Source organism: Erpetoichthys calabaricus, chromosome 14, assembly GCF_900747795.2.
Source record: "Erpetoichthys calabaricus chromosome 14, fErpCal1.3, whole genome shotgun sequence".
In the NCBI taxonomy this organism is placed as follows: Eukaryota; Metazoa; Chordata; class Cladistia; order Polypteriformes; family Polypteridae; genus Erpetoichthys; species Erpetoichthys calabaricus.
In genome coordinates, this window is record NC_041407.2 from 103603263 (window position 1) to 103629743 (window position 26481).

The window sequence follows — 26481 nt, forward strand, 5'->3', positions numbered from 1 at the left end:
ACATTGACACTATGCTATTATCAGACTTTGACTTTTTCCAAAGGATAGTGGTGGAGTCCCCCCAAGGCTGATTTTCCCCATACACGCAAGCAGCCAGAGTCCTGGTTTTCCTCTCCTCCATTGACCTTCTCTTAGTGTGATATCCACTCCACTCACTGGTGAGCTGGATGTTGAAAGGGTACACACTTACCATTGGAGTTGTGGCCTCTGGTGTTGAGGTGGGCTTCTGACCTGAAGATGCTGCCACAGTGTTCCAGGGCTGTTTTCTCTCATCTCCAATTTTATCCTTTTTGTCCAGCGGCTTCAGGTGTGACGCCAAAACAATGTCCCTGTTCACAAAGATATATGCAAAGATAGGCTGTCAGACCCAATCTGGGTGTGGTGGGGGTTTGGCATGGTCAGAGGTTCGATGTAAGAGACAAACGATTTGAGGTGGGCGTGGTCAGACCATATATGTAGTGTACTCCGAGGCAAGTGAGTGAGTGAGTGCCCAGGGGCATGCTGTGCCCTGCTTTTGGAGACCCACTGTGTATGGGCGTGTCCAAAGGAAGCTGCACCTGGAGGGAGGGGCCACAGATAGGCTGTCATGGACAAGCTGTGCCTGAGGGGGTGGGGCCACAGATAGGCTGTCATGGACAAGCTGTGCCTGAGGGGGTGTGTTTACTGAAGCAGCATGTTAGGGCGTGGCCTGACCTTCACTGACAGAGACACACAGTGTGTGGGGGGTGTGGCCACAGACTGCATATGGAGTGGAGATAAACTGTGTGGTGGCAGGTCCAGAGGGGAGCTGAATGTGTGGGTGGGGCCAAAGTGGACACAAATGATGCATGGGGGCGTGGTCAGAGATGTGAGGGTGAAATCAATGGTGTGGCAGTGGGTGTGACTGAGGATGTGTCAGGGTTAGAAAAGAGCAGATGGATTCAAACACAGATAGATAGACAGATAGGATATGAAAGAAACTATACAATAAATAAAATAAATAAATAAAAGAGATACAATTCTCACAAGCCAAACTATAGGAACAAAGTTTGAGTCCCTGCAGGTTCACCTTCTATGTGTCACATGCATGTCCTCTGTATGTTCACATGAATTTGCATCTGTCTGACAGACTAGTGTCACTAACCCGGACAGTGTCATGGTGCCCTGCCATCTGGCCTCTCCCTTTCCATCTCCCAATGACCCCAGGATGAAGAGAACGTGATAATAATAATATAACTGGCACTTCAACCAAGGCTAACCTCCTACCTTTTGACCCTACCTGCACTGACAGACCCCAAAGTCCCTGGCACCTTGAAGAGGTTCACATAAATGGCCACTGGGGGGAGAGAGAGAAGGGGAGAGAGAGAGAGAGAGAGAGGGGGGGGGGGGGGGGGAGATAGGAGGCATTATGTAATAGATAAATAAGTAGATATAATAAGAGAAAGATAGATAGAGATAGATATATATGAAAGGCACTATATAAATGTCACATGCATGTCCTCTGTATGTTCACATGATTTGCATCTGTCTGACAGACTAGTGTCACTAACCCGGACAGTGTCATGGTGCCCCACTGGCTGGCCTCTCCCTTCCCATATCCTAATGACCCCATGATGAGGAGAATATGAGAATAATAATAAAGCCGGCACTAAAATCAGGGCTACTCCCCCTACCTTTAGACCCTACCTGCACTGACAGACCCCAACTCCCTGCCACCTTGAAAAGGTTCACATAAATGGCCCCTGAGGAGGTCGAGAGAGAGAGAGAGATAGGAGGCATTATGTAAGAGATAAATAGAAATGAAAGGCACTACAAGATAGATCAGGGGTGTCCAACTCCAGTCCTGGTGGGCCGCAGTGGCTGCAGGTTTTCATTCTACCCCTTTCCTTAATCAGTGATCAGTCTTCACTGCTAATGAACTTCTTTTCCCTTCATTTTAATAGCCTTGTTTTTAAGGATTCAGTCCTCTGATTTGATTTGTTTCTTCATTAAATGGCAGCCTAACAGAAATGAGACGTGAAACGAGCCGACAGATGACCAGTTAAACTGGAATTTCAAACTCCAACCAATCTCTTAATGAGAAGCCGATTCTTGCTGGTAAATAAGACCTTTATTTAATTCTATGGCTTGTTGCTTACTCTCATTCTACAACAGCAGACCTTTCCAAAACTGTTGATTTTTCTGTTTTTTTCCTATGGACACCATCAAAATGTTTTGGTGACCTGAGCAGACAGACCTCACCGAGACCTTCACTTTTCTTTATTTTCAGATATTGTGTGATGGGCACAGGGGGAGCTGGTTGTGTGGCGGCTTGTTTTGTGTCTCATTATTTAGGGATGCACCGATACTGAAATGGGTATCTGGTATCGGCCTCGATACCACATTTTCTAAAGTACTCGTCCTCGTTAAAAGTCCCCCGATACCGGGGACCGATACCACGGTCTGAGAAATGTCTATGTTTGAGCGGCGTGTAAGGAGTTAATCACAGGCGCCGAGTGCCCGCCCCCAGGCCCCGGCTGCAGCTCAGAGCGGGGAGAAGGCGAGGCGAGACATGTCAGCCGTGTGGAACTATTTCAAAGTGAATGAAGACGACAAAACAAAGGCGGACTGCAAATTGTGCTCAGCGAAATTGTCCAGAGAAGGTAGCGCATTTAACACAAGTAATTTAATCAAGCACCTAAAATCCCAACACGACAACGAGTACAAAGAGTTTACCCATGCTTCTAAACCAACACAACCCACGCTGCAGCAAACTCTTGCAAGACGAGAGAAAATGTCCAGAGACAATCCACGTGCTGTGAAAATAACACAGGCAATTATCGAGTACATTGCATTGAGTGACCAGCCACTCTCGGAGATAGAAAATGTGGGATTCCTGCGTCTCCTCCATGTTCTGGAGCCCAGATATGATGTCCCAAGCCGCCGCTACATGACTGACACGGAGCTGCCTAAACTACACGACTCCATGAAAAAACATATCCACAGCCTACTGCAAGCCTCCTCTGCGTTTAGTTTCACCACGGATATTTGGACAAGCAGTGTTAGCCCCATGTCGCTAATTAGCCTAACCTCCCAGTGGATAGACGAGAGTTTCACGCCGCAACGAGCCATATTACATGCGAAACAATTCCGCGGCTCGCACACCAGCCAGGCTATAGCGCATGTGTTTGAGGACCATGTTGTCCAAAGCGGCAGAGTTTACAACAAACTGAAAAAAATACTTGAGTTGCACTGTCACTGTTTAAATTTTTTTTTATAATTATTTATTCTGTAATATGTTGCATACAACATGCTTTTCATTTTTAAATAAATGTTCTTAATTCCAAACTAGTCCCTTGTTTTTTTTTTGTTAAATTATATGACTAAAGCTGTTACCTGTAAATTTAAATCTTGTTTTTATTAAGTACTCGGTATCGGTGAGTACTGAAATGCAAGTACTCGTACTCGTACTCGTTTTCCAAAAAAGTGGTATCAGTGCATCTCTATCATTATTGTTTGGCTGCTAATTAAAGAAAAAGAGACAAGTAAGGGGCCTGAGTCACGGTAATTAAAACGAAGGCAATTAGCAGCAAAAATCAGGTCACTAATGAAGAACGTGGTTAGAATGAAAACCTGCAGCCACTGCGGCCCTCAAGACCCGGAGTTCGACACCCGTGAGATAGATAGATAGATAGATATGAAAGGCACTGTATAATAGATAGATAGATAGATAGATAGATAGATAGATAGATAGATAGATAGATAGATAGATAGATAGATAGATAGATAGATAGATAGATAGATAGACAGACTCTGCCATTTTGCCTGATAATACAGGAAATACAAAAAGGCTCAAAGACAGTGTGGTGTGATAGGAGCTGGAATGATACATCAATCCATCCATTTCTCATACCAGCTTATCTCTGTCATGACTGTGGGATTCTTCTAAGCAGCTTGCACCCGAGTGAATAAGACCCCGGGGGGCCAGGTTGACAGCCCCTAAACAGTTCACACATCCAGCACATGAATTCAGACTTTTAATGTACCACTTAAAAGAAGTGGTGAGGCGGCCTTCTGCTGTTATGCACCTAAAATCTGGAATAGCCTGCCAGTAGGAATTCGCCAGGCTAATACAGTGGAGAACTTTAAAAAACTACTGAAAACACATTACTGTAACATGGCCTTCTCATAACTTCACTGTAATTTAATCCTGATACTCTGTATATCCAATTCATTATAATAACTATTCATGGTGGCTCTAAAATCTGTACTAACCCCTACTCTCTCTTCTGTTTCCTTTTCCGGTGTCCTTTTGGTGGTGGCTTGCGCCCCCACCATCTACTCTAAGTACCATGATGTTCCAAAAATGATGGATGGATTAAAAGCCAGAAGTCTGTATGACCATCAGCATCAAGTTACTCCGTGAGAACCCTAACTACAAAGAGGACTATTTCATTTATGTTAGGTAGAATGCCCAGAGGGGACTGGGTGGTCTCGTGGCCTGGAACCCCTACAGATTTTATTTTTTTCTCCAACCGCCTGGAGTTTTTTTTTTTGGTTTTTCTCTCCACCCTGGCCATCAGACCTTACTCCTTTTCTATGTTAACTAATGTTGCCTTATTTTAATTTCTTATTTTGTCTTTTGTTTTTCTTCTCTTCATTATGTAAAGCACTTTGAGCTACTTTTTGTATGAAAATGTGCTATATAAATAAATGTTGTTGTTGTTGTTTGCAGCCCACCCAAATCCAGAAGATGGTCTGTCAGTGTTTAACATTTTCCTTCATCCCAATGCCTCTGCTGCCAGTGACGTACCTGAACTCCTCGTAGGAGCCCACTTTCTGATGGATGGCGCGGAACTTGGCATCGTTTTCTCGCTGGTATTTCTTATCAGCTGCTAGTGCCAACTGAAGCTCCCGTTCCAGGGCCAAAAAGTTAATTACCTCCGGCTTCTGCATTTCTGATGGAGTCTGCCCAGGGAGCACAAAGTTAAACAAACAAATCAGCTGCAGGGGAAAAGGATACAAGAAAAAATGTCTGCAAGTGAAGACAGCACAAAATAGTCAGCCTTAAAAACGCAGAGACCGGAAATGTCAGGCTGACAGCCTTTAATAAGCCACTCAAATGGAAATGCCAGCTAATGAGCCGGAAACAACTTCATTGTTGCCCTGTGTGCTCTCCTGGAGTCTCAACTATGAAATTGGGAAATGAGTACAGCGAAAAAATAAAAACAAACATTTCTTTATAAATCAGATTTATAACAATTGCACATTTCTATGCACTTTACCCTTTAAACAGGTGCATCTCAATAAATTACAATATCATTGAAAAGTTCATTTATTTCAGTAATTCAATTCAAAAAGTGAAACTCCTATATGACATAGATTCATTACATGTGATATATTTCAAGTGTTAATTTCTTTTCATTTTGCCGATTATGGCCTACAGGTAATGAAAACTCAAAATTCAGTATCTCAGAAAATTAGAATATTACATAACATAATACAGAAATGTCGGCCTACTGAAGTCTGTCTGTGTACGCACTCAATACTTGGTTGGTCCTCGTTTTGCATGACTGACTGGCATGGAGGTGAACAGCCTGTGGCACTGCTGAGGTGTTATGGAAGCCCAGGATGATCTGATCGCGGCCTTCAGCTCATCTGCATTGTTGGCTCTGGTGTCCCTCATCTTCCTCTTGATAGATTCTCTACAGGGTTTAGGTCAGGCAAGTTTGCTGGACAATCAAACACATTGATACCATGGTCATTAAACCAGGTATTGGTATTTTTGGCAGTGTGGGCAGGTGCCAAGTCCTGCTGGAAAATGAAATCAGCATCTCCATAAAGCTTGTCAGCAGAGGGAAGCATGAAGTGCTCTAAAATGTCCTGGTAGACGTCTGGCTACGCTGACTTTGGATTTGATAAAACACGATGGACCAACACCAGCAAATGACATGGCTCCCCAAAATCATCACCGACTGTGGAAACTTCACATTGGGCTTCGAGCAACTTGGATTCTGTGCCTCTCCACTCTTCACCCAGACGCTGATTTCCAAATGAAATGCAAAATTGACTTTCACCTGAAAAGAGGACTTTGGACCACTGAGCTGTTAACAGTCCCGTCCATTTTCTCCTTAGCCCAGGTAAGATGTGTCTGACATTATATCTTGTTCTGGAGTGGCTTGACACCAGGAATGCTGTGACAGTTGGAGCCCACGTCACCGGATACACACATCTGTGTGTGGTGGCTCTTGAAGCACTGACGCCAGCCACAGTCCACTCCTTGGGAATCTCCCCCAAATTCTTCACAATCCTCTCAAGGCTGCGCTTATCCCTGTTGCTTGTGCGCCTTTTTCTGCTGTCACATTTTTTCCTTCCACTCAACTTTCCATTAAAATGCTTGGATGTAGCACTCTGTGAACAGCCAGCTTCTTTAGCAGTGACCTTCTGTGGCTTCCCCTCCTTGTGGAGTGAGGGTCTCAATGACTGTCTTTTGGACGACTGTCAGGTCAGCAGTCCTCCCCGTGATTGTGTGGCCTACTGAAGCAGACTGAGAGACCATTTCAAGGCTCAGAACCCCTTTGCAGGTGTTTTGGGTTAATGTGACACCAGGAGTCTACAATATTGAACTTCTTCACAATATTCTAATTTTCTGAGATACTGAATTTTGGGTTTTCATTACCTGTAGAGGAGTTTGCATGTTCTCCCCGTGTCTGCGTGGGTTTCCTCCCACAGTCCAAAGACATGCAGGTTAGGTGCATTGGTGATTCTAAATTGTCCCTAGTATGTGTTTGGTGTGTGTGTGTGTGCGTGCGCCCTGCGGTGGGCTTACACCCTGCCCGGGGTTTGTTTCCTGCCTTGCACCCTGTGTTGGCTGTGATTGGCTCCAGCAGAACCCCCGTGACCCTGTGTTAGGATATAGCAGGTTGGATAATGGATGGATGGATTACCTGTAGGCCATAATCAGCAAAATGAAAAAAAAATAAACATTTGAAATATATCACTCTGATAGATAGATAGATAGATATATAGATAGATAGATAGATAGATAGATAGATAGATAGATAGATAGATAGATAGATAGATAGATAGATAGATACATTATTAATCCCAATGGGTGTGTAATGACTCTATATAATATAGGAGTTTCACTTTTTGAATTGAATTACTAAAATAAATTAATTGAGATGCACCTGTAAATCACAATCACCTTGTAAATGTGTCTCAAACTCCGCCCCGACACATCCATATATGGAGCATGCTAATCAACCTCATACATATGCAATCACAATGCTGCAGAACTTCATTGGTTGGTACAGCGGCCTCCTACCAGTCACGTCGAGACTCCGCCCCTTGCATTCAAGAGTATCTGGCGGTGCTCCACAACTGAGAGCACAAGATCACGTGTGGCATCACAGCGCCTCTCCTCTGCACTCTGGGGGGCCGGGAAGGTAAAGTGAGCAGGCAGCCACCATCACCAGGCACATGTAATGACGTGATGGCTGACAGAATGCATAGTGCAGGCCATATGAAACATAGTGGGTTCATTCAGTTACTTTACCAAGACAGCCGTCGTGTACAACACTGTCACATTTGTCAAGGCTACTTTACCTCAAAATAAATGAATCATGGCCAGCAGGACACCTCGCGTTTTTTCCCTCGTATTGGAACAGGAAATGCGCAAATTCAGCAATATAAAAATAATCAAAATTATTGGATTCATACAGAAAACAAATTTATAGCACAGACCAGTGGACACATTTATTTTATGTTATCATTATTATTTTACTTTTCATGATCCCCTGACCGCACGTTCCTGACACAAACCCAATCCCAGTGTATTCTACAACAGAGAGCAGATGATGTTGACCATGAGACACTTTTTCAGTCTTCATCTGTAAAATGTCTGCGTTCTTTTGCCCATTTTAACCTTTTCTTTTTACTTGCCAGTTTCAGACATGCCCTTTTTTTTTTTTTTTAAACTCTTCCTTGAAGGCCAACCGCCCAGAGTCGACTTTTCTCTGCGATAGAAAACACTGGGATTTTGTGTGTATTTAATGGAGAAGGCAACTGAGGATCTGTGAGGTGTTTTGTTTCTCACACTACACACTGTGATGCTCCTCTCCTCTTATACAGTTCTCCTTCTTTCTCTATTCTGGTTCTATCCTCAGTTCGCCTTCTTCTCTCAAGACAGGAACAAACAAACTTTGTGTGAAATCTTCACTTTCCTGGCAAACCGTCACACAGAGTGACCTTCACTCTGTACAAAAACATCAGACGGACAGGTTTATTGAGAACGCCATTTTTGAACCCGGAACTGAGCTTTAGGAATGCTGGGACCTTACAGCACAAGTGAACAGAATAACAGGTGTCAGCAGGGAAAATGCAATTACAAAGGATTCTCTAATAATCGATTTGCACTTAAATGTGAGTAATTAAGGATGAGCTAAGGGAGTCGACCATTAGGACACTGAAGGAACGGCTGCGGAAAATGGGAGCATATGTGAATAATAAATTAGAATTCAGTCATTTCAAACAGTGATGGCCATTAGATAAACTAGTAATGCCTTCGCAATATTTAAAATTAATTTAACAGAGAGATAGACAGACAGACAAATAGGAAAGGCACTATATACGATAGATAGATAGATAGATAGATAGATAGATAGATAGATAGATAGATAGATAGATAGATAGATAGATAGATAGAAAAGGCACTATATGATAGACAGATAGATTTTATTTGTTGCCACTGGGAAATGTGGCCATTTACTGAAGATTTTTAAATAAGTAAATGCATAAATAAATAAATAAATAAAATACACACACACACACAAGAAAGAAGGCTAAAGACGAAAGCCATCTTCTGCGTTGGCCATCCCAGTGTCAGTGAGGCGCTATACAAGTTTATTGACATTGGTATAAAGGAGACCCCCCACCCCCTGTCACGTTTCCTGACCCACTTCTGCCGATTGGTTCGTTGGCTAAAAGTCCTCAGTGTTCTCGTGGCACAGTGCGGATGTGCAACATTGTTCATGATGGCACACAGGCTTGTTTTAATTCTCGCCTTTGCTCCTCCATGGGGTCCAGAATGCGTCCCATAACGAATTTAATGGTATCTTGATAAAAAAAAAAGGTATCATCAACTTCTTTCTATGAGAGAACGAACATTTTTGAGTACCCCCAAGATTCTGACCAGAAGTGTATGCCTCCTGATCTTCGTACAAACCAAGTCCTCGGGTAGAAGCAATTTATGCCCATCACATTAATCCTCTTGGATTTCTTGATTCCTGGTTTGCTAACGGTAAATAAAACGAAACGGGTACTTTTATTATTATTGATATTAATAGTAATGTTGTTATTAACCCTTTATGTGTTTTAAATGTTGAGTGCACGTTTCTGCGTTCTATAAATGCGACAGTCGGTTAACATTTACCAATTAATCAGCACGGGCCATCGGGAAAATGAGACAGGCGCACGAATCGGAAGAACTCGGCCAACTCCGACACAAAGTAAAATAACAACAAAAAAAATAAACTCTTAAGTTCAACGAATTGCTGTAAGATATTGAGTGAGCTTCCAGGAGCAATAAGAATAACAGAAAGAAAGGCTCCCTTACCTCTCCTTCATGCGCTGAGCTCCCAGTTTCAAGACGAGTTCAATCAAATAAAAATAAAGAAGCATTAACAATACGCGTCACTATGGCAACCTGCTTTCCCCGACAGCATTTCCGGGTCAACTCGCGACTACATCCTTAATCCCCGCCTCCGCCCGCACGTCTCTCCCGCCATGTAATTCTTCACCTGCTGGTCTTGGACACCACCTGCTGGCGAAACCGTAAACCACACAATGTGACAGTCAATTAAATATTTCCATTCGCTTTGGTGCTTTGAACGCTGTTTAACTAACTAACTCATTTCCTGAAAACGAGAAGATGATGAACACATATGGAGATTTATTTGATACTTAGATCTGAGTCCTAAGTGCTTGAGAACCAAATCCCAACCCACCTGCTCGAGTCCACGTTTGAAAGGTGCAGGTGTGCGCTGTGCAAATACAGTTCATTCATCCAAAAAATGAAAAAAAAAAAACAAAAAAACTATGCGATCGTCGCCCCGAAGAATGAATCTGACATCACACAAAACTGGCAACATATTTTCTCAAACTGATTAAATACAATATGAAATTTAATTTAGATATACATGATTAGCACAGATTACATTGTACTGTATTTATTTGGTTGATGCCTTTAACCAATGCGAATACAACATTTGGCTGCATTTCTTTGTTTTTCCAGTTGGAGCACAGGCAGGTGACAGTGTCTGAAGAGAAATTTGAAACAACAGCCACAAGGTCTGAAGTCCAAAGTCACTATCTATCTATCTATCTATCTATCTATCTATCTATCTATCTATCTATCTATCTATCTATCTATCTATCTATCTATGTTATATAGTGCCTTTCACTTCTATCTATGTTATACAGTGCCTTTAATTTCTATCTATCTATCTATCTATCTATCTATCTATCTATCTATCTATCTATCTATCTATCTACCTATCTATCATACAGTGCCTTTCAGATCTCTATCTATCTATCTATCTATCTATCTATCTATCTATCTATCTATCTATCTATCTATCTATCTATCTATCTATCTATCTATCTATGTTATATAGTGCCTTTCACTTCTATCTATCTATGTTTTATAGTGCCTTTCACTTCTGTCTATCTATAGTAATTTGTGCCAGGCCCCTGCCCTGCACCTTCTTACCATGACACCCCTTTGCCCTGTCACGTAAACAGTGACTTCTACTGGATAATAGAAGCTCAGCCATGTCAAACATAGACATATATAGATAGACGCCGCATTCATTGTGTTGCCCAGTCGACACGATACATCAGTGCGTACGCCATATTGCGAGTGGCAAAAGTGCCATTTAAACTAATACAGGTAAATGTTGAAACCGGGTTTTCTGATGAAAAAATATTAACGTTTAAAACAGTATCATTTACATACAACAGATTTTGGTGAATCGTTTAAATGCAATTATTTATATCCATTTTTACACTAATAATGACAGTTATTAAATAATTATTATTATTAAATAATTCCTTCCATATAAGTAACATTTCTTGGACTGCCTTCTTCCATCTCCGAAACATTTCTAGACTTTGTCCTGTTCTTATGTTCTTAGTACTGAAGTATTGGTTAATGCCCGAGTCACCTCACGTATAGATCACTGTAATGCTATTCTATCTGGCATCCCACAAAAACTTATCCATCACTTACAACTTCTTCAAAATTCTGCTGTCAGGATAATAACCTGCTGTTCTAAATCCACTGAATATATTACACCGATTCTTTCTCAACTTCACTGGCTCCCTGTTAACTACCGCTTACAATACTAAATACCGCTCTTAACATTTAAAGCTCTCCACAGTCTCACTGATCTCCTCCAGACTTACACTCCTCTCACTCACTCAGATCCTCATCTACAGCTCGACTTTCTGTACCGCACATCAAACTCAGTTCTACTCCAGCGTCTCTCCTAGTGCTCCTCAACTCGGGAATTCTCTTCCCTCTCATATCCATCAGCTTGATTCAATAACACATTTTAAAACTACCCTCAAAAGTTATCTTTTTAAACTGGCATACCAATTGTGAATTTTGCACTGTTACTGCCAGTTATCTTTGTTTGTCCTTCTTTTAACAGTGAAATGATACACTCAATGACAAAAAGAAACAATTTTATTGTATACAAATTGGCTTAATAATTTCTGAAAACATCTCACTCATTCCTCTCTCAATCTCTCTCTCACACACACGCACACACACACACACACACACACACACACACACACACACACACACACACAATGTGGTTACTTAAATATATACAGGATAGGATCTAAAATCCATGAAACAGAACTGTCTGATAGCTTTTTCTGTGTGTTGCCACTCTGTAATGTGAAAGTATTCAGTCTGGCAATATGGTGCAGCCTTAGTTTGTGGAAGACAGACACAACTAAAGACATGAGCATGAAATGATGGTTGTCGATTTCAAACTGTGTTTCCTCGATGTGCTCCTTGAGAAAAAACACATCATCTGAACCAATCTCAGCCCGAACAAACTGACTGATCAAAGATCCACTGACAGCTTGTCCTAATGTCGACTGTCAGATAACACGCTCAGCTACTTCGACCACCTTGACTGGACCCTCAGAAGGAATCATCAAGCCTCCTTTGTTTTTTAATGTGAGCGAGTGGTAGCTTTGATCATATGATGCCCGTACAGCACCTGTTACCAAACTAGCACGGCACACATCACAGGACAGCTTTCTCAAAATCCCGTCTAAGGGCTACCTGACCTCCCACTGCTTCCTGAGGTGGATTTCTTTGGGAAGCTTTCAAAGTCTAAGAAATGTTAACAGCTAACAACAATCTACATAGTTAGTGACTAAATACGTTTAGCCAAAACTTTGTTTGGAGGCTCACTAAATGTATAGCTTTACTAGTTTAGTCTGTCGTAGCTAAAGTTAAGATTATAAAATGGGATTTTCTAATGGCCAAATATAACCAAAACAATTGTTCATCTTTGCCTATGAAATGTAATCCCTGTGATCTGGTTTGGAGCGTACAGCGGTTTGTACAATCCCAAGCAGCACATGCGTGAGGCATCTTTATCAATTACTTCACTCCACAGCAGTGCCACTCGCAATATGGCGGCGACGTTGACGTACGATGCTGCTGGTCAGAGGCGTCTAGTAATTCTATGTCTATGATGTCAAAGTCCGTCATAGCCCGCACCATAGGCGTGTCTCTGCAGAGCCCCGCCCTTTCACTGAATCACCCCACTGCATTGTGGGGCTGCGGGTCAATTCGACACCGGAGCGCGCGTGTCCGAAGCTGGCTTTAGTAAACGGAAAGCCGTCACATTGTTGGGGCTGCACGATGGCGGAATTGTAAGCGTCTGTCAGTCGTCAGAGATGCTCCCGGGAGGATTACTGTACTCTGCGACTCGCCAATGGAAGAAGAGATTGCAAAGTAAAAAATACAAAAATAATGGGTATAAAGTAAGCGAGAACGCAGTAAAAGCTCAGAATACAACCGTAGTCAAAGAGGGCTCCTCAGCCCCCCTTTAAAAATTAAACTTCAGGTACTCTCAAAAGCGCCACTTGGAAAATAAAAATAATAAAGCAGTGATATTATAGACAGACAATACAGATCAAGTTGGGGAGCATGCCCTGGTACAGAGCATTGCCGCTCCCACCACACGACAAAACAACTCGGGATCCCGGTTGGCAACCCCCCAGGCAGACACGTGGTTCAGTCCCACCCTCTCGAAATTACCCTCAATCTGCCGCAGCCAGATGTTACGTGGGCGACCCCTTGGCCTGGTCCAGCCATTCGGGTCCCCAACAATGAGGATCTTACGTGCTGGATCACCCTCAGGTAATCACGCCACATGTCCATAGTGCCATAACTGACGCTCCTTCACAATGCAGGTCATGTGCCTCATTCGGGACTCCATGAGCAACACAAAGTCAAACCACAGGTACCCAAGGATTTTCCGGAGAGACACACATGAAGGAGTCCAGTCTTCATCTCAGGTCACTGGATAGCGTCCATGTCATACAACTGTATAGCAAGACGGGAGGCACCAGGACTGTAAAGACTTGGACCATCGTCCTTTTGCAAAGATATCGGGAGCGCCACACGCCCCTTTCCAGCGACCTCATAAAGACATACAGATTGGTGTGTATAAACTGATGACTTTAAAATTGTCACATCTTGAGTGCGCATGCCCTACCGTCCACGGTTGGTCCCAGGCCAACTGAACCCGGCAGAGTGACATTGGAAATCGATGTAAATGTTTTGTTCTCTTGATATTTTATTATATATAACATATATACATACATATTCTAACTGTACAATAGTTGGGTGGTACATCATTCATCACTTCTGCCTCAGGGTCGAAGCCTGTTGTATCCGTGTGGATCGGCTCGTTCTCTTAATGTCTGTTCTGCTGGTCCTCCGTATCTCCAAGCACACGCAGGTCAGATTATTTCATGGCTCGTAATTGTCCCCGTATAAATGCCAAGTGTGAGCGTGTGCCCAGTGATGGACTGGCGTCCCGTCCACACCTGGTTCTTGCCTTATGCCCGGCGTTGCCAGTGCCAGGCTCCATACAACCCCCCCCCCCCCCCTCTAACAACTAGACTGACAGTATTTGTGAATGGAATGGTGATGAAAGAGGGCCAGGTAAGAAAAGACGAATTGCATTTAATATCATTGCTACTTCATAAAGTCTGGAAGGTTTGCTGTTTTTATTTTTTTGCCTTGCAGTGTTTGTTTTGCCCTCCTTGCATCTGATAGATTAATGTGTTTAATAAGATGATTAGGCAGGAGAAGATTTTCATTCAATCAATAAAGTGAAAATTCCTCTTATAAGTCTTTTATCGGAATTACGAGGAAGGGGGTGAGGCGGGGCGTAAACCAGAGGGCGGGGTCAGAGACGGCGGGGCTGCGAATTTAGGTGTCAGAGGAAGAAAGTAGGTCACCACTAGAGGGCGGCATAACAAAAGTGCTGGGAAGTGAAATGAAGCAAAGTTTGAGCGCACCTGCCACGTGTTCTGTGACTCCAGGATTTAGGCGACCACCTTACCTACAGGGGCTGGGTGGGTGTAATGAAAGCAGATGGTACTTGGTGCTGTTTGAGTTGTTCTCTATGTGTTTATTATTATTAACTGCCTTGAGCATGGGAAAGGCGCTATATAATTAAAATGTATTATTATTATTAGTAGTAGTAGTATTTGGAATCACTGACATTCTCAAGAGCAGAGCGGCCTCCCTAATTAAAGAAGATGGATGGAAGAAGTCTGGAGCAACCACAGCTCTCCTTAAAGGTGGGCACCCAGCCGAATTGAGCAATCCAGAGAGAGGGGACAATTTAAGAATGGTGACCAATAACTTAGTCCTACTGGCTGGTAATTTGCTTGTACAATCCAATCCAGGCAATTATAGAAGAGGTGCACAAAATAAGAAAGCGGGGAGACTTGCCTCCAGATCTTGGTCCAGTCACTTTCTGCTTGGAGTTTGAATGTTCTCCCCATGTCACCCTTGCCAAATGAGCAGTTACAATAGATATTCTGTGTAAGGTTGGCATGGTGAGGAACTCTTAGAAACTGGTTCAAATCCTGCCCTGATTATGGCCTTTGTAATCTCCCTGTGTTACACTTCCCTAAATTAAGAGCTCAAATGAACACTGATGTTGTGTGTAAGGACTGATCTGTAGTAAGAGGTTAGATTTGGGGTCAAATCTGCAAACGTTCCCTGGTGACGTCTCCATCATAGGTTGCATTGATAACTGTGGTGAGTTGGAGGACTTTGTCTTGTGGTGCAGGCAGAACCACCTGCAGACCAACATCAACAAGTCAAAAGAGTCGGTGGTGGACTTATGGCGTGTTAAGGAGCACCTAAGACCAGTCACTGTCCAGGGAGAGGAAGAGGAGGGTCCACATGAACAGCAGACTGGACTGTTCTGACAACACAATGGTGCTGTACAAGAAAAGTCAGAGTAGACTGGACTTCCTGAGGAGTCTCGGGTCTCTCGATGTGTGCAGCAAGCTGCTGGAGATGTTTAACCAGCCCATAGCAGCCAGTGCAATGTGTTCTTCTACGTTGTGGTCTCCTGGGGAGGCAGGTTGAGTTTTGGTGATCCAAACCTCCTGAATAAACTTATCAAACCGGCTCCATCACAGGACTGACTCCGGGCACTCTGGAGGCTGTGGTGGAAAAGGAGGATGGTGGAAAAACTGGATGTCATCGAGAACAATTCTGCTCATACCAACCAGGGGACGCTTTCTTTGAGAACTTTCAGCCACAGGTACATTTATACGTGGTGCAATAAATAAGAACCTCTGGGGATTTTTATTTTCTGCCTGCTGCCATTAAGCACTTCAGTGCCTTCCCCCGGGGTCCCATCCCTTCACTCTGGCTGGAAGCCACAGGATGATAGTAGAGACTCAAACTACTAGAGTAATTTTAACAAAATATTTATTGTACAAACTGTGCTGCACATCTAAGATCTAAGTAATCAATGTAGACTTCAGCGGAATGTTTGCAGAGCACCATCTATTGATATACATTTTGCAATGCAAGTAGTAAGAAAATGCATTGCATTTGTCATTCCAACAGATGGTGCATCACAAACATTTGCAGTAATAAAATGCTTTGCATTTTTCTTTCCAACAGGTGGTTCATCATTGACATTTGTAGAAATAAAATGCATTGCATTTGTCATTGCATTTGTCTTTTGTATAGATGGTGCATCACAGGATCATCTCCAGACAGAGGAGCAGCTTCAGCGACAGACTGAGGAGATCATTCCTCCATCACACTATGCTATGCGACTCTTCAATTCCACTCATGGGTGGGGGGGGGGGGGGGGGGGGGGGGGGGGTAAACATTAACATTATACAAAGTTATTGTCTGTTATACTTGCATTATTATCACTCTTTAATTTAATATTGTTTTTGTTAGTATACTGCTGCTGGAGTATGTGAATTTCCCCTTGGGATTAATAAAGTATCTATCTGTCACAAACATTTGTAGCAATAAGATGGCTTACATTTGTCTTTTCTTCAAATAGTTCATCATAAACATTTGAAGAAATAAAATACATTGCATTTGTCATTCCAACAGATGATGCATCACATACATTTGTAGTAATAAATTGCATTGCATGTGCCATTCCAACAGATGGTGCGTCACAAACATTTGCAGTAATAAAATGCCTTGCATTTGTAATTCTGACAGATGGTTCATCGTAAACATTTGCAGAAATAAAATACATTGCATTTGTCTTTTGTGTAGATGGCACATCACACACATTTGTAGTAAAATAAATTGCATTTGTCATTCCAACAGATGGTGCATCAGCACTGCTTTTCCATACTAAATGACATGTAACAGACACATAGCAACTGGATGAGCACACACTTGTCCTTTTTTTAAGGTGGCTAAGCTGATTTCTGTCCCACCAGCAGTTACTCTGTGTTGAATATATTCAATGTTAATGCTTGCAGTGCAGTCTGTCTGTCTAGTTGCTACATCCCTGTTATATGCCATTTGGTAAGGAATTAATAAAAAAGGGTTAATGTTTGTGATGCACCATCTGTTGGATAACAGAGAAATAGCAATCAGACAGATACACAGACTCTTTTGTTAACGTGGATTATATGTTTTTTTTTCTATTGTCATATATTGTACTTTGTCTTGATAGCTGTGTATTTTATGTATTTTGTTTTGCTTTGGTATACCTTTGATTTTCACACTCATGATCAATAACACATATCTATTCTAATTTGATCTAATCTAAATCCTGACCTGGTTACTGTCTGAATGTTCTCCCTGTGTAGACGTCCCTAAATGAAGACTTAAAATGAACCCTGATGTTGTGTGTTATGGTGACATGGCAGTGAACTGATGAGACTTGAGGTCAAATCCCAGTCTGGTTAATGTCTGCATGGAGTTTCATGTTCTTTTTATGCATATGTGGCTCTTCTCTGGTTTTCCAAAGATATGTGGGGTACACAGGAGTCCATTGCTCCCTGGAAGAAAACTGACGATTCTGATCCAGCCTGCATGGTGGAAATGCATGTGCCTCGTGATGGACTGGCAGTCTATCCAGGGTTGGATCCCACATTACATCTGATCCTGTCAGGATAAACTGTGCTGGGTCCACACTGTGAGTTTTAGGGAATGTATGGATGGATTGTTCTTTCTGGAGTTTGCCATGTCAAGCTTGTTTGTGTTTAATCTGTGTGGTTGGCCACTGCCTTTTAGATTGACACCATCAATGGCCTCTGGGAAAAGAAGTGCACGGGGGCCCCTGTTTTGATAGCAAAACAGAAACATCATCAGCCCCTACACTCCCGGGACCCCCGGCCAGTGCCTATTGTGCCAATGCGTTAAGACGGCCCTGTAATGCCAACCACTGCTCATAGGATGTTTTTAAAAATGGAGAGATGGTTGACTGAAAGAATATTTACGTTTATATGTATTTGTTGGCAGACACGTTTATCCAAAGAGATCATTGCATGATTTCTATATTTTTCTCACAGGCACTTTAAACCAAAGACGTTACTTCTCCTTTTGCACTTGGCAATGGCTGTGCAATACGCGCACTAACCTCGCCAGTGTTAACACTTTTTAGTGTTTGTATGACGATTTTACTGCCTGATGTGCACATTTCGGCTGTTTGCTCAGCTCGACTTCCTCCCAGTTCACTTTATTCAGTTCCTTCTGCTCGGCAGAACAACAGATTAAAAGAGCGCCAGCGCTGAGCCCTTTCTATTTGGTTCCTCCTTTTGAATGCAACAACTTTCAGAGTTTCGTGCAGCGAACAGCTAACCACAAGTACAACTTCCTGCGACTTGCACCTTCGTCGCCCACCTTCTGACCGCATCCTCTCTGCGGACCTTAACCTTGCACTTTCAATGAGAATAAAACGCCCACTGGAAAGACGCCGGGCGCAAGGAACTCCCAAGGTTCAGGAACGCAAAGCCAACGGCCACCAGACAGCGACGCTGTGCCGCCTTTTAAAGACGGGCCGGCGGCTGGGGAGGCGGGGCCAGTAGCCGACGTCACTCGGTCCCGCCCACTCCACTCGCTCTGCCACAGTGGGTGTTCGGATTCTGTCGGCTCGTCTCCGCAGGCTGAGAAGTTGCCGGCAGCAGGTTGAACAACCCAAACATAAAAAAATTAAAAAGAATAAAAAGTAAAATAAAGTAAAGCATACAATAAAATAAAACAAACAACAACAGGAGCCATCCTCCTTTAGCATTAGGAAGAAGAAATGAAGGCGCAAAGTTCTGTTGAGGAGATGCAGAAAATATTTCAGGAGGCTCCAGAAGCCAGACGGGCACTGCTGGAAAACTACAGCAATCTGCACAAGGTGGCCGAGTACTGCGAGAAGAACTACCTGCAGGTAAGGCTGTGGTCCTGAAAACGGGGGCTGTTATGGGGGGGGGGGCACAGCCACAAGTAGGTGTTCATTACAGAGTGGGGTCTGTTATTGAAGGGGCGTTGATAATACAGAAAATTATTCATTACTTGGGGGGGGGCATTCTGGGTACAAGACATGTAACAAGGGGGCAAAGTCTCAAGTAGTGGCTTGTTAAACATTGTAAAGACCCTTTAGGTAGGTGGTCTATTATATTTTATATACCGTATATGTACATCCTTCCAGCCCAGCCACAGGGGATGCACAAACCAGTGTGTTTCTTCGTGCCAGTCCCAAGCCCGGATAAATGGGGTGGGTTATGTCAGGAAGGGCATCCGGTGTAAAATTTTGCCAAATCAATATAATAATAATAATAATAATAATTCATTACATTTATATAGCGCTTTTCTCAGTACTCAAAGCGCTATCCACACAGGGAGGAACCGGGAAGCGAACCCACAATCTCCCACAGTCTCCTTACTGCAAAGCATGCGGACAACAGTACAAATTTCCATACCGGATCAGTCGAGCCCCGGGTTAACAACGACCACCACCAGTACTGTTAGTCAACAGGGTGCTGGCAGAAATTGGGCTACTGTTGGCCGAAGAAGAAGAAGAAGGAGAAGAAGAGGGGGGAGACATGTCTGGAGGCAGGAGGAGAGGAGGAAAGTAATGAGAGTGGAACTGAGGGTAGGAACTTTGAATGTTGGCAGTATGACTGGTAAGGGGAGAGAGTTAGCAGATATGATGGAGAGAAGGAAGGTTGATATATTGTGCGTGCAAGAGACTAAATGGAAGGGGAGTAAGGCCAGGTGGATCAGAGGTGGATTCAAATTGTTCTATCATGGTGTGGATAGGAGGAGAAATGGAGTAAGAGTTATTCTGAAGGAACAGTATGTCAAGAGTGTTTTGGAGGTGAAAAGAGTGTCAGGCAGAGTAATGATTATGAAGCTGGAAATGTGATGATGAATGTTGTTAGTGCATATGCACCACAAGTTGGGTGTGCAATGGGTGAGAAAGAAGATTTTTGGAGTTGGATGAAGTGATGAACAGTGTACCCAAGGGACAGAAAATGGTGATTGGAACAGATTTCAATGGGCATGTTGATGAAGGGAACAGAGGAGACGAGGAGGTGATGGGTAGGTATGGTGTCAAGGAGAGGAATGAAGAAGGTCAGAGGATAGTGGATTTTGCCAAACGGATGGACATGGCTGTGGTGAATACGTATTTTAAGAATATGGAAGATCATAGGGTGATGGTACAAGAGTGGAAGAAGATGCGCACAGGTAGATTACATCCTATGCAGAAGAGTTGATCTGAAGGAGATTGAAGACTGCAAAGTGGTGGCAGGGGAAAGTGTAGTTAAGCAGCATAGGAAAGAAGAGGAAGAGAGCGAGGGCAGAGCCAAGGATCAAATGGTGGAAGTTGAAAAAGGAAGACTGCAAGGTTGAGTTTAGAGAGAAGGTGAGACAGGCACTGGGTGGCAGTGAAGAGTCACCAGACAGCTGGGAAACTACAGCAGATGTAGTAAGGGTGACAGCAAGAAGGGTGCTTGGCATGACATCTGAAAAGAGGAAGGAGGAAAAGAAAACCTGGTGGTGGAATGAGGAAATACAGGACTACAGGGTAACTACAGGGGGATAAAACTGATGAGCCACAGCATGAAGTTATGGGAAAGAGTAGTGGAAGCTCGGTTAAGAAGTGAGGTGATGATTACTGAGCAGCAGGATGGTTTCATGCCAAGAAAGGGCACCACAGATGCGATTTTTGCTCTGAGGATGTTGATGAAGAAGTTTAGAGAAGGCCAGAAGGAGTTGCATTGCGTTTTTGTGGACCTGGAGAAAGCATATGACAGGGTGACTGAGAGTAGCTGTGGTGTTGTATGAGGAAGTTGGGAGTGGCAGAGAAGTACGTAAGAGTTGTACAGGATATGTTCGAGGGGAGTGTGACAGTGGTGAGGTCTGTGGTAGGAGTGACGGAGATGGGATTACATCAGGGATCATCTCTGAGCCCTTTCTTATCTCCAATGGTGATGGACAGGTTGATAGACGAGATTAGACAGGAATCCCCGTGGACTGTGATGTTTGCTGATCACATTGTGATCTGTAGCGATAGTAGGGAGCAGGTTGAGGAGACCCTGGAGAAGTGGAGATATGCTCTAGAGAGGAGAGGAATGAAGGTCAGTAGGACCACCAAGACAGAATACATGTGTTTGAATGAGAGGGAGGTCAGTGGAATGGTGAGGATGAGGGAGTAGAGTTGGTGAACGTGGAGGAGTTTAAATACTTGGGATCAACAGTACAGAGTAACGGGGATTGTGGAAGAGAAGTGAAGAAGAGAGTGCAGGCAGGGTGGAATGGGTGGAGAAGAGTGTCAGGAGTGATTTGTGACAGACGGATATCAGCAAGAGTGAAAGAGATTGTCTACAGGACGGTAGTGAGACAAGCTATGTTATATGGGTTGGAGACGGTGGCACTGACCAGAAAGTAGGAGACAGACCTGGAGGTGGCAGAGTTAAAAATGCTAAGATTTGCATTGGGTGTGACGAGGATGGACAGGATTAGAAATGAGGACATTAGGGGGTCAGCTCAGGTGGGACAGTTGGGAGACAAAGTCAGAGAGGCGAGATTGTCTTGGTTTGGACATGTGCAGAGCAGAGATCCTGGGTATATTGGGAGAAGGATGCTAAGGATAGAGCTGCCAGGGAAGAGGAGAAGAGGAAGGTCTAAGTGAAGGTTTCCGGATGTGGTGAGAGAGGACAAGCAGGTGATGGGGGTAACAGAACAAGATGACGAGGACAGAAAGATATGGAAGAAGATGATCCACTGTGGCAACCCCTAATGGGAGCAGCCGAAAGAAGAAGATGTATCCCCTTTGTCTGTTGGCCTCTGTGTTTGAGGTGGACCCTTACTGTGTGAAGGTCAATACCTCTGAGGTGGTCTTTCACTATAGTATTCTATAAACTCCTACAGACACCCCTTGCTGAGTTCCTCTATGCACCACCTCTGTACCTGCTTTTAAGGTTTTATACACCTGAAGTGACCACCAATTGTAAGGTCCACTTTGCCAATGAGGTTACCCCTAACTCCAATATTCTTGCTGTAAGACCATTGTGGTAACCCCTCACTCTCTCGTATACCTAAGGTGACCCTTTAGTCTAATACCCTCTGCCCACCTGTGGTGACCCGCCCTGCACTGTAAAGTCCTCTCTTATTCTAAAGTCTTCTTTTACTTATGAGGTGACTCCTCGTTACCCCTGGAGTGACCCCTTATTGTCAGGTCCTGCACCCTTGAAATCGTCCTTTTCTGTAAAGCCCTACGCCCGTTCTGTTTATCCCGAGGTGCCCACTTACTCTGAGATCACCTGTCAGGATTTCCACACACCCGAAGAGAGCCCTGATGCCTTTTTACACCCGCGTTTGGGTGCCCATGCCAGAGCCCAGCCATGTTTTTGCAAGACAGCTTCTTGATTATATTTGTAGCCTCACGTGAGGTTTCAGCATCTTTATAGAAATCTCGTCTGCACAGTTCATATCTGGAGGCTTTTGGTTTATGAGGTGGATGGTCACTTTTCAAATGACAGCATAAGAATTCTGAGAAATGAGAAGTGGTTTCTCTCAGTGGGTTCCTGTATAGCACAGCAGTGAGGCACTGCAGACTCGCTCTGCACGTCTCCGGCGCCTTAACACAAAATGAGCAAAATGTCGTGCAAAGGTTCAGCTAAAGTGAAAGGAGCTCCACGAGAGGCGACATTCAGTCCTGTGGTGGACCCAACAGCGTCCAGTTGGGGGGTCTGCAGTCCGCGCATGCATGTAAGCCAGTTTTGCAATGGCGTCGGATCCAAGAGTGAGAGAATGAAGGAGCTTCTTTAGCATTTTAAAAGTGTGGTAAGACAAAGAACACTAAGGGCCAACCAATCATCCACCTCATCGTTTATTGAACCAATGTTAGGGTCCTGGGGTCCAGAGGCTATCCTGGAGGAGCCCCCAGTCCACAGCAGAGCACACCGACTAGCTGGTGGCCTGTTTTGGGTGACCAATGAACCTAACCTATAGGTCACTGAGGTGTGAAGAGAAAACCAGAGGACCAGGAGAAAAGCCTACACGGACACAAGGAGGACATGCAAAATCCAAACGGATTGTTAAGAGATTTTTTGAACATTTATTAAAAATTAGCAGTCCCCTGCGGCTCTGCCTGCGTAGTAGTGACACAGGACCGTGAGGAGGGTCCTGCCCGGCTCCCCACTCCTGACGCCATGCGTCCCCCTCCCCTCGGCCCGCAGCCTCTGTCTTTGATTAACACGAATATATCGCTCCTGTAAGAGAACTGTGATACTTAGCACGATGAGAGAAGTCACAAAATCAATCGGAATGTCCAAAAAATTATTGAAAAAAAAAACCCAATCTAAATCCGTCAAGTAGTTCTCTCGTGAAAAGCGGACCGACATATAGACAGACATTGGATTTTATATATATATATATATATATATATTGTAACAGTTAGAGGCTTCGTCCACCTCTTGAACCCTCAGGTACCACTCTGATGACCAGGTGAAAATATAAATATTCTTTATTTTATAAATAAACCGTGCACAAAGCACTCTCCACACCATTCTCATATATAAACACTAACTCTCTCTCAAACCAATACCTCCTCGCCCAGACACTTCGCCCTCCTACCTCCCAGCTCAGCTCAGTGTCTGGGCTTTCCCATAGTCCTTTTATATCTCCCGACCCGGAAGTGGTTCCTGGCACAACCCACAAGTCCATTTCCTTCCGGGTCAGGGTAAACTGTCCTCTTCTTCACCCCGGGAGCACGTCGTTTCTTCCGGACACATGATGCTGACGCACTCCCGGGTTATAGGGCACACAGGAGCCCACTAGTCCCCCTACAGCGACTCCCGGTGGTCCCCAAGGTATCCAGCAGGGCTGTGTATAGAAACTACAAAGTCCATGAGGCCCTGCTGGAACTCGGGGCACCATCATGCGGTCCGGAGGGCTCATCCTAGCGGCCTGGGGGTGGCGACCGGAGTCTGTAGCCGGTTGTCCATCACAATATATATTGTGATAGATAGAGGCACTGTTGACCCCTTGAACCCTCAGACCAAACGTCAGACACCAGATAAAAGTCCAAAAATGAATTTATTATAATAATAATGTGCACAAAGCACCCTCCTCTCCACAATACTTATACAAATGACCAATAATCAATAATCAAATAATCCTCCACTCTCCCAGACGCTTAGCCACCCTGCCTCCCTACTCAGCTCGTCTGTCTGGGATCTCCCACAGTCCTTTATAGCCCTCGACCCGGAAGTGCTTCTGAGCCCTCAGTCCATGTGATTATCCAGCACTTCTGGGTCAGGTAAAAACTTCTTTTTCTTCAGCCTGGAAGTATATCATTTCTTCCGTTCCCATGACTTGAAAATACTTCCGAACTATACGGAAAATATAAATCCCTGGGCCTCCCTGCAGCGACTCCTGGCGGCCCCCATGATATCCAGCAGGGCCGTGCATTATAACCCCACTGTCCATGATTCCATGCTGGCATTCAGGGCACCTCCCTGCTGCAAGGAGGGCTCCATCTGGCGGCCTGGGGGTACTGGCCGGGATGAATGGCCGGCCATATCTCACAATATATATATAGACACTAGCCATCCCCTGTGGCTTCACCCACATAGTAGTGAAACAGGACAAACTTCAAAAATCAATAAACAAACACGTATCGCTAGCTAAGTGTGAGTAAGGAGAGTACTACCCGGCTCCCCACTCCTGCCGTCATGCTTCCCCTCCCCTCAGCCTGCAGCCTCTCTCTCGGATTAGTGTGAATATATCGCTCCTGCAAGTGAACTATGATTCTAAGAGCGATGTCAAAAGTTACAAAATAAACCAGAATGTTCAAGCAAATTCTAAATCCGTTAAGTAGTTCTCTCGTTCGCTAGCTAAGCAGAGGTAAGGTACACCCCAAGGCTGGCACGTGAGTGAGGAGGGCCCTGCAGAATGTCTCTCGGATTCACGCAAATAAATCGGTACCGCAAGTGAACTTTGATACATAGCGCAATAAGAGAAGTCATAAAATCAACCGGAATGTTCAAGCAAATTAGAGAAGAAAACCCAATCTAAATCCGTTAAGCAGTTCTCTCCTTTGCTAGATAAGCGAAGGTAAGGTTCACCCCTCGGCAGATGTGTGAGTGAGGAGGCCCCCCCCCCCCCTCGGCCCACTGCGTGTCTCTCAGATTCACACAGATTAGATAGATAGATAGATAGATAGATAGATAGATAGATAGATAGATAGATAGATAGATAGATATGAAAGGCACTATATAATAGATAGATAGATACTTTATTAATCCCAATGGGAAATTCACAATTAATTAATTGATTAATCAGTACCGCAAGCAAACTTTGATATATAGCGCAATGAGAAAAGTTGCAAAATCAACCAGAACGTTCAAGCAAATTCTAGAAATAAACCCGATCTAAATCCGTCAAGTAGTTCTCTCATGAAAAGCGGACAGACATAGAGACAGATGTTGGATTTTATATATATAGAGATTTAGAAATAGGCGGCACGGTGGCACAGTGGTAGCACTGCTGCCTCACAGTAAGGAGACCTGAGGTTTGCTTCCCGGGTCCTCCCTGCATGGAGTTTGCATGTTCTCCCCGTGTCTGCGTGGGTTTCCTCCCACAGTCCAAAGACATGCAGGTTAGGTGCATTGACGGTCCTAAATTATTCCTAGTGTGTGCTTGGTGTGTGTGTGTGTGTGTGTGTGCACCCTGTTTGTTTCCTGTGTTGGCTGGGATTGGCTCCAGCAGACCCCCGTGACCCTGTAGTTAGGATATAGCAGGTTGGATGGTGGATGAATGGATGGATTTAGAAATATTTCTACTTTTGCTTTAAATGCTTACCTCTCTTTTGTTGTGGTCTTATCGTTTTGTTATTTTGTTATAGGAAAAATCCTGATCTACATCTGTATAGTGAAACATGAAAAGCAGACAGGCAGACAGACAGACAGACTGACGCTGGACTTTATATATATATATATATATATATATATATATATATATATATATAGAGAGAGAGAGAGAGAGAGAGAGAGAGAGAGAGAGAGAGAGAGTGAGAGAGAAAGAGAGAGAGAGTGAGCAAGAGAGAAAGAGAGTGAGAGAGAGAGGGAGAGTGAGAGAGAAAGAGGGAGAGAGCAAGAGAGAGAAAGAGAGAGAGGGAGAGAGAGAAAAAGAGAGCAAGAGAGAGAGACAGAGAGAGAGAGAAAGAGAGAGAGTGAGAGAGAAAGAGAGAGAGAGTGAGCAAGAGAGAAAGAGAGTGAGAGAAAGAGAGGGAGAGAGAGTGAGAGAGAAAGAGAGAGAGAGCAAGAGAGAGAAAGAGAGAGAGTGAGCAAGAGAGAAAGAGAGAGAGAGAAAGAGAGAGAGGGAGAGAGAGAAAAAGAGAGCAAGAGAGAGACAGAGAGAGAGAAAGAGAGACAGAGAGAGAGAAAGAGTGAGAGAGAAAGAGAGAGAGA

At 44.0% G+C, this 26481-nt stretch overlaps 2 protein-coding genes and 2 long non-coding RNA genes across 7 annotated transcripts in view; 2 read left to right on the forward strand and 2 right to left on the reverse strand.

Moving 5' to 3' along the window:
* The window catches only part of LOC127530169 (uncharacterized), a 251310-nt gene that overhangs the window by 219484 nt on the left and 5345 nt on the right, over positions 1–26481 (reverse strand). The window lies entirely within an intron of this gene.
* Positions 1–26481, forward strand: part of LOC127530171 (uncharacterized) — a 178409-nt gene that overhangs the window by 4827 nt on the left and 147101 nt on the right. The gene's annotated exons all lie outside the window — the stretch shown is intronic.
* ccdc103 (coiled-coil domain containing 103) overlaps positions 1–26481 on the reverse strand; it is a 58786-nt gene that overhangs the window by 3421 nt on the left and 28884 nt on the right. Inside the window, exons 1-3 of one of the 3 annotated variants that reach the window (XM_028819561.2) lie at positions 9575–9684; positions 4772–4926; positions 191–329 (exon numbers count right to left, since the gene is read on the reverse strand). In XM_028819561.2, the coding sequence (XP_028675394.1) occupies positions 191–329; positions 4772–4914 (282 nt within the window). In that variant the 5' untranslated portion in view covers positions 4915–4926; positions 9575–9684. Of the gene's footprint in view, positions 1–190; positions 330–4771; positions 4963–9574; positions 9685–26481 lie in introns of those variants that run through there. The other 2 variants (XM_028819563.2, XM_028819562.2) reach the window with 2 other exon arrangements.
* abi3a (ABI family, member 3a) overlaps positions 18329–26481 on the forward strand; it is a 51699-nt gene continuing 43546 nt past the window's right edge. Inside the window, exon 1 of one of the 2 annotated variants that reach the window (XM_051936401.1) lies at positions 18329–18950. In XM_051936401.1, the coding sequence (XP_051792361.1) occupies positions 18819–18950 (132 nt within the window). In that variant the 5' untranslated portion in view covers positions 18329–18818. The remainder of the gene's footprint in view (positions 18951–26481) is intronic. The other variant, XM_051936402.1, reaches the window with a different exon arrangement.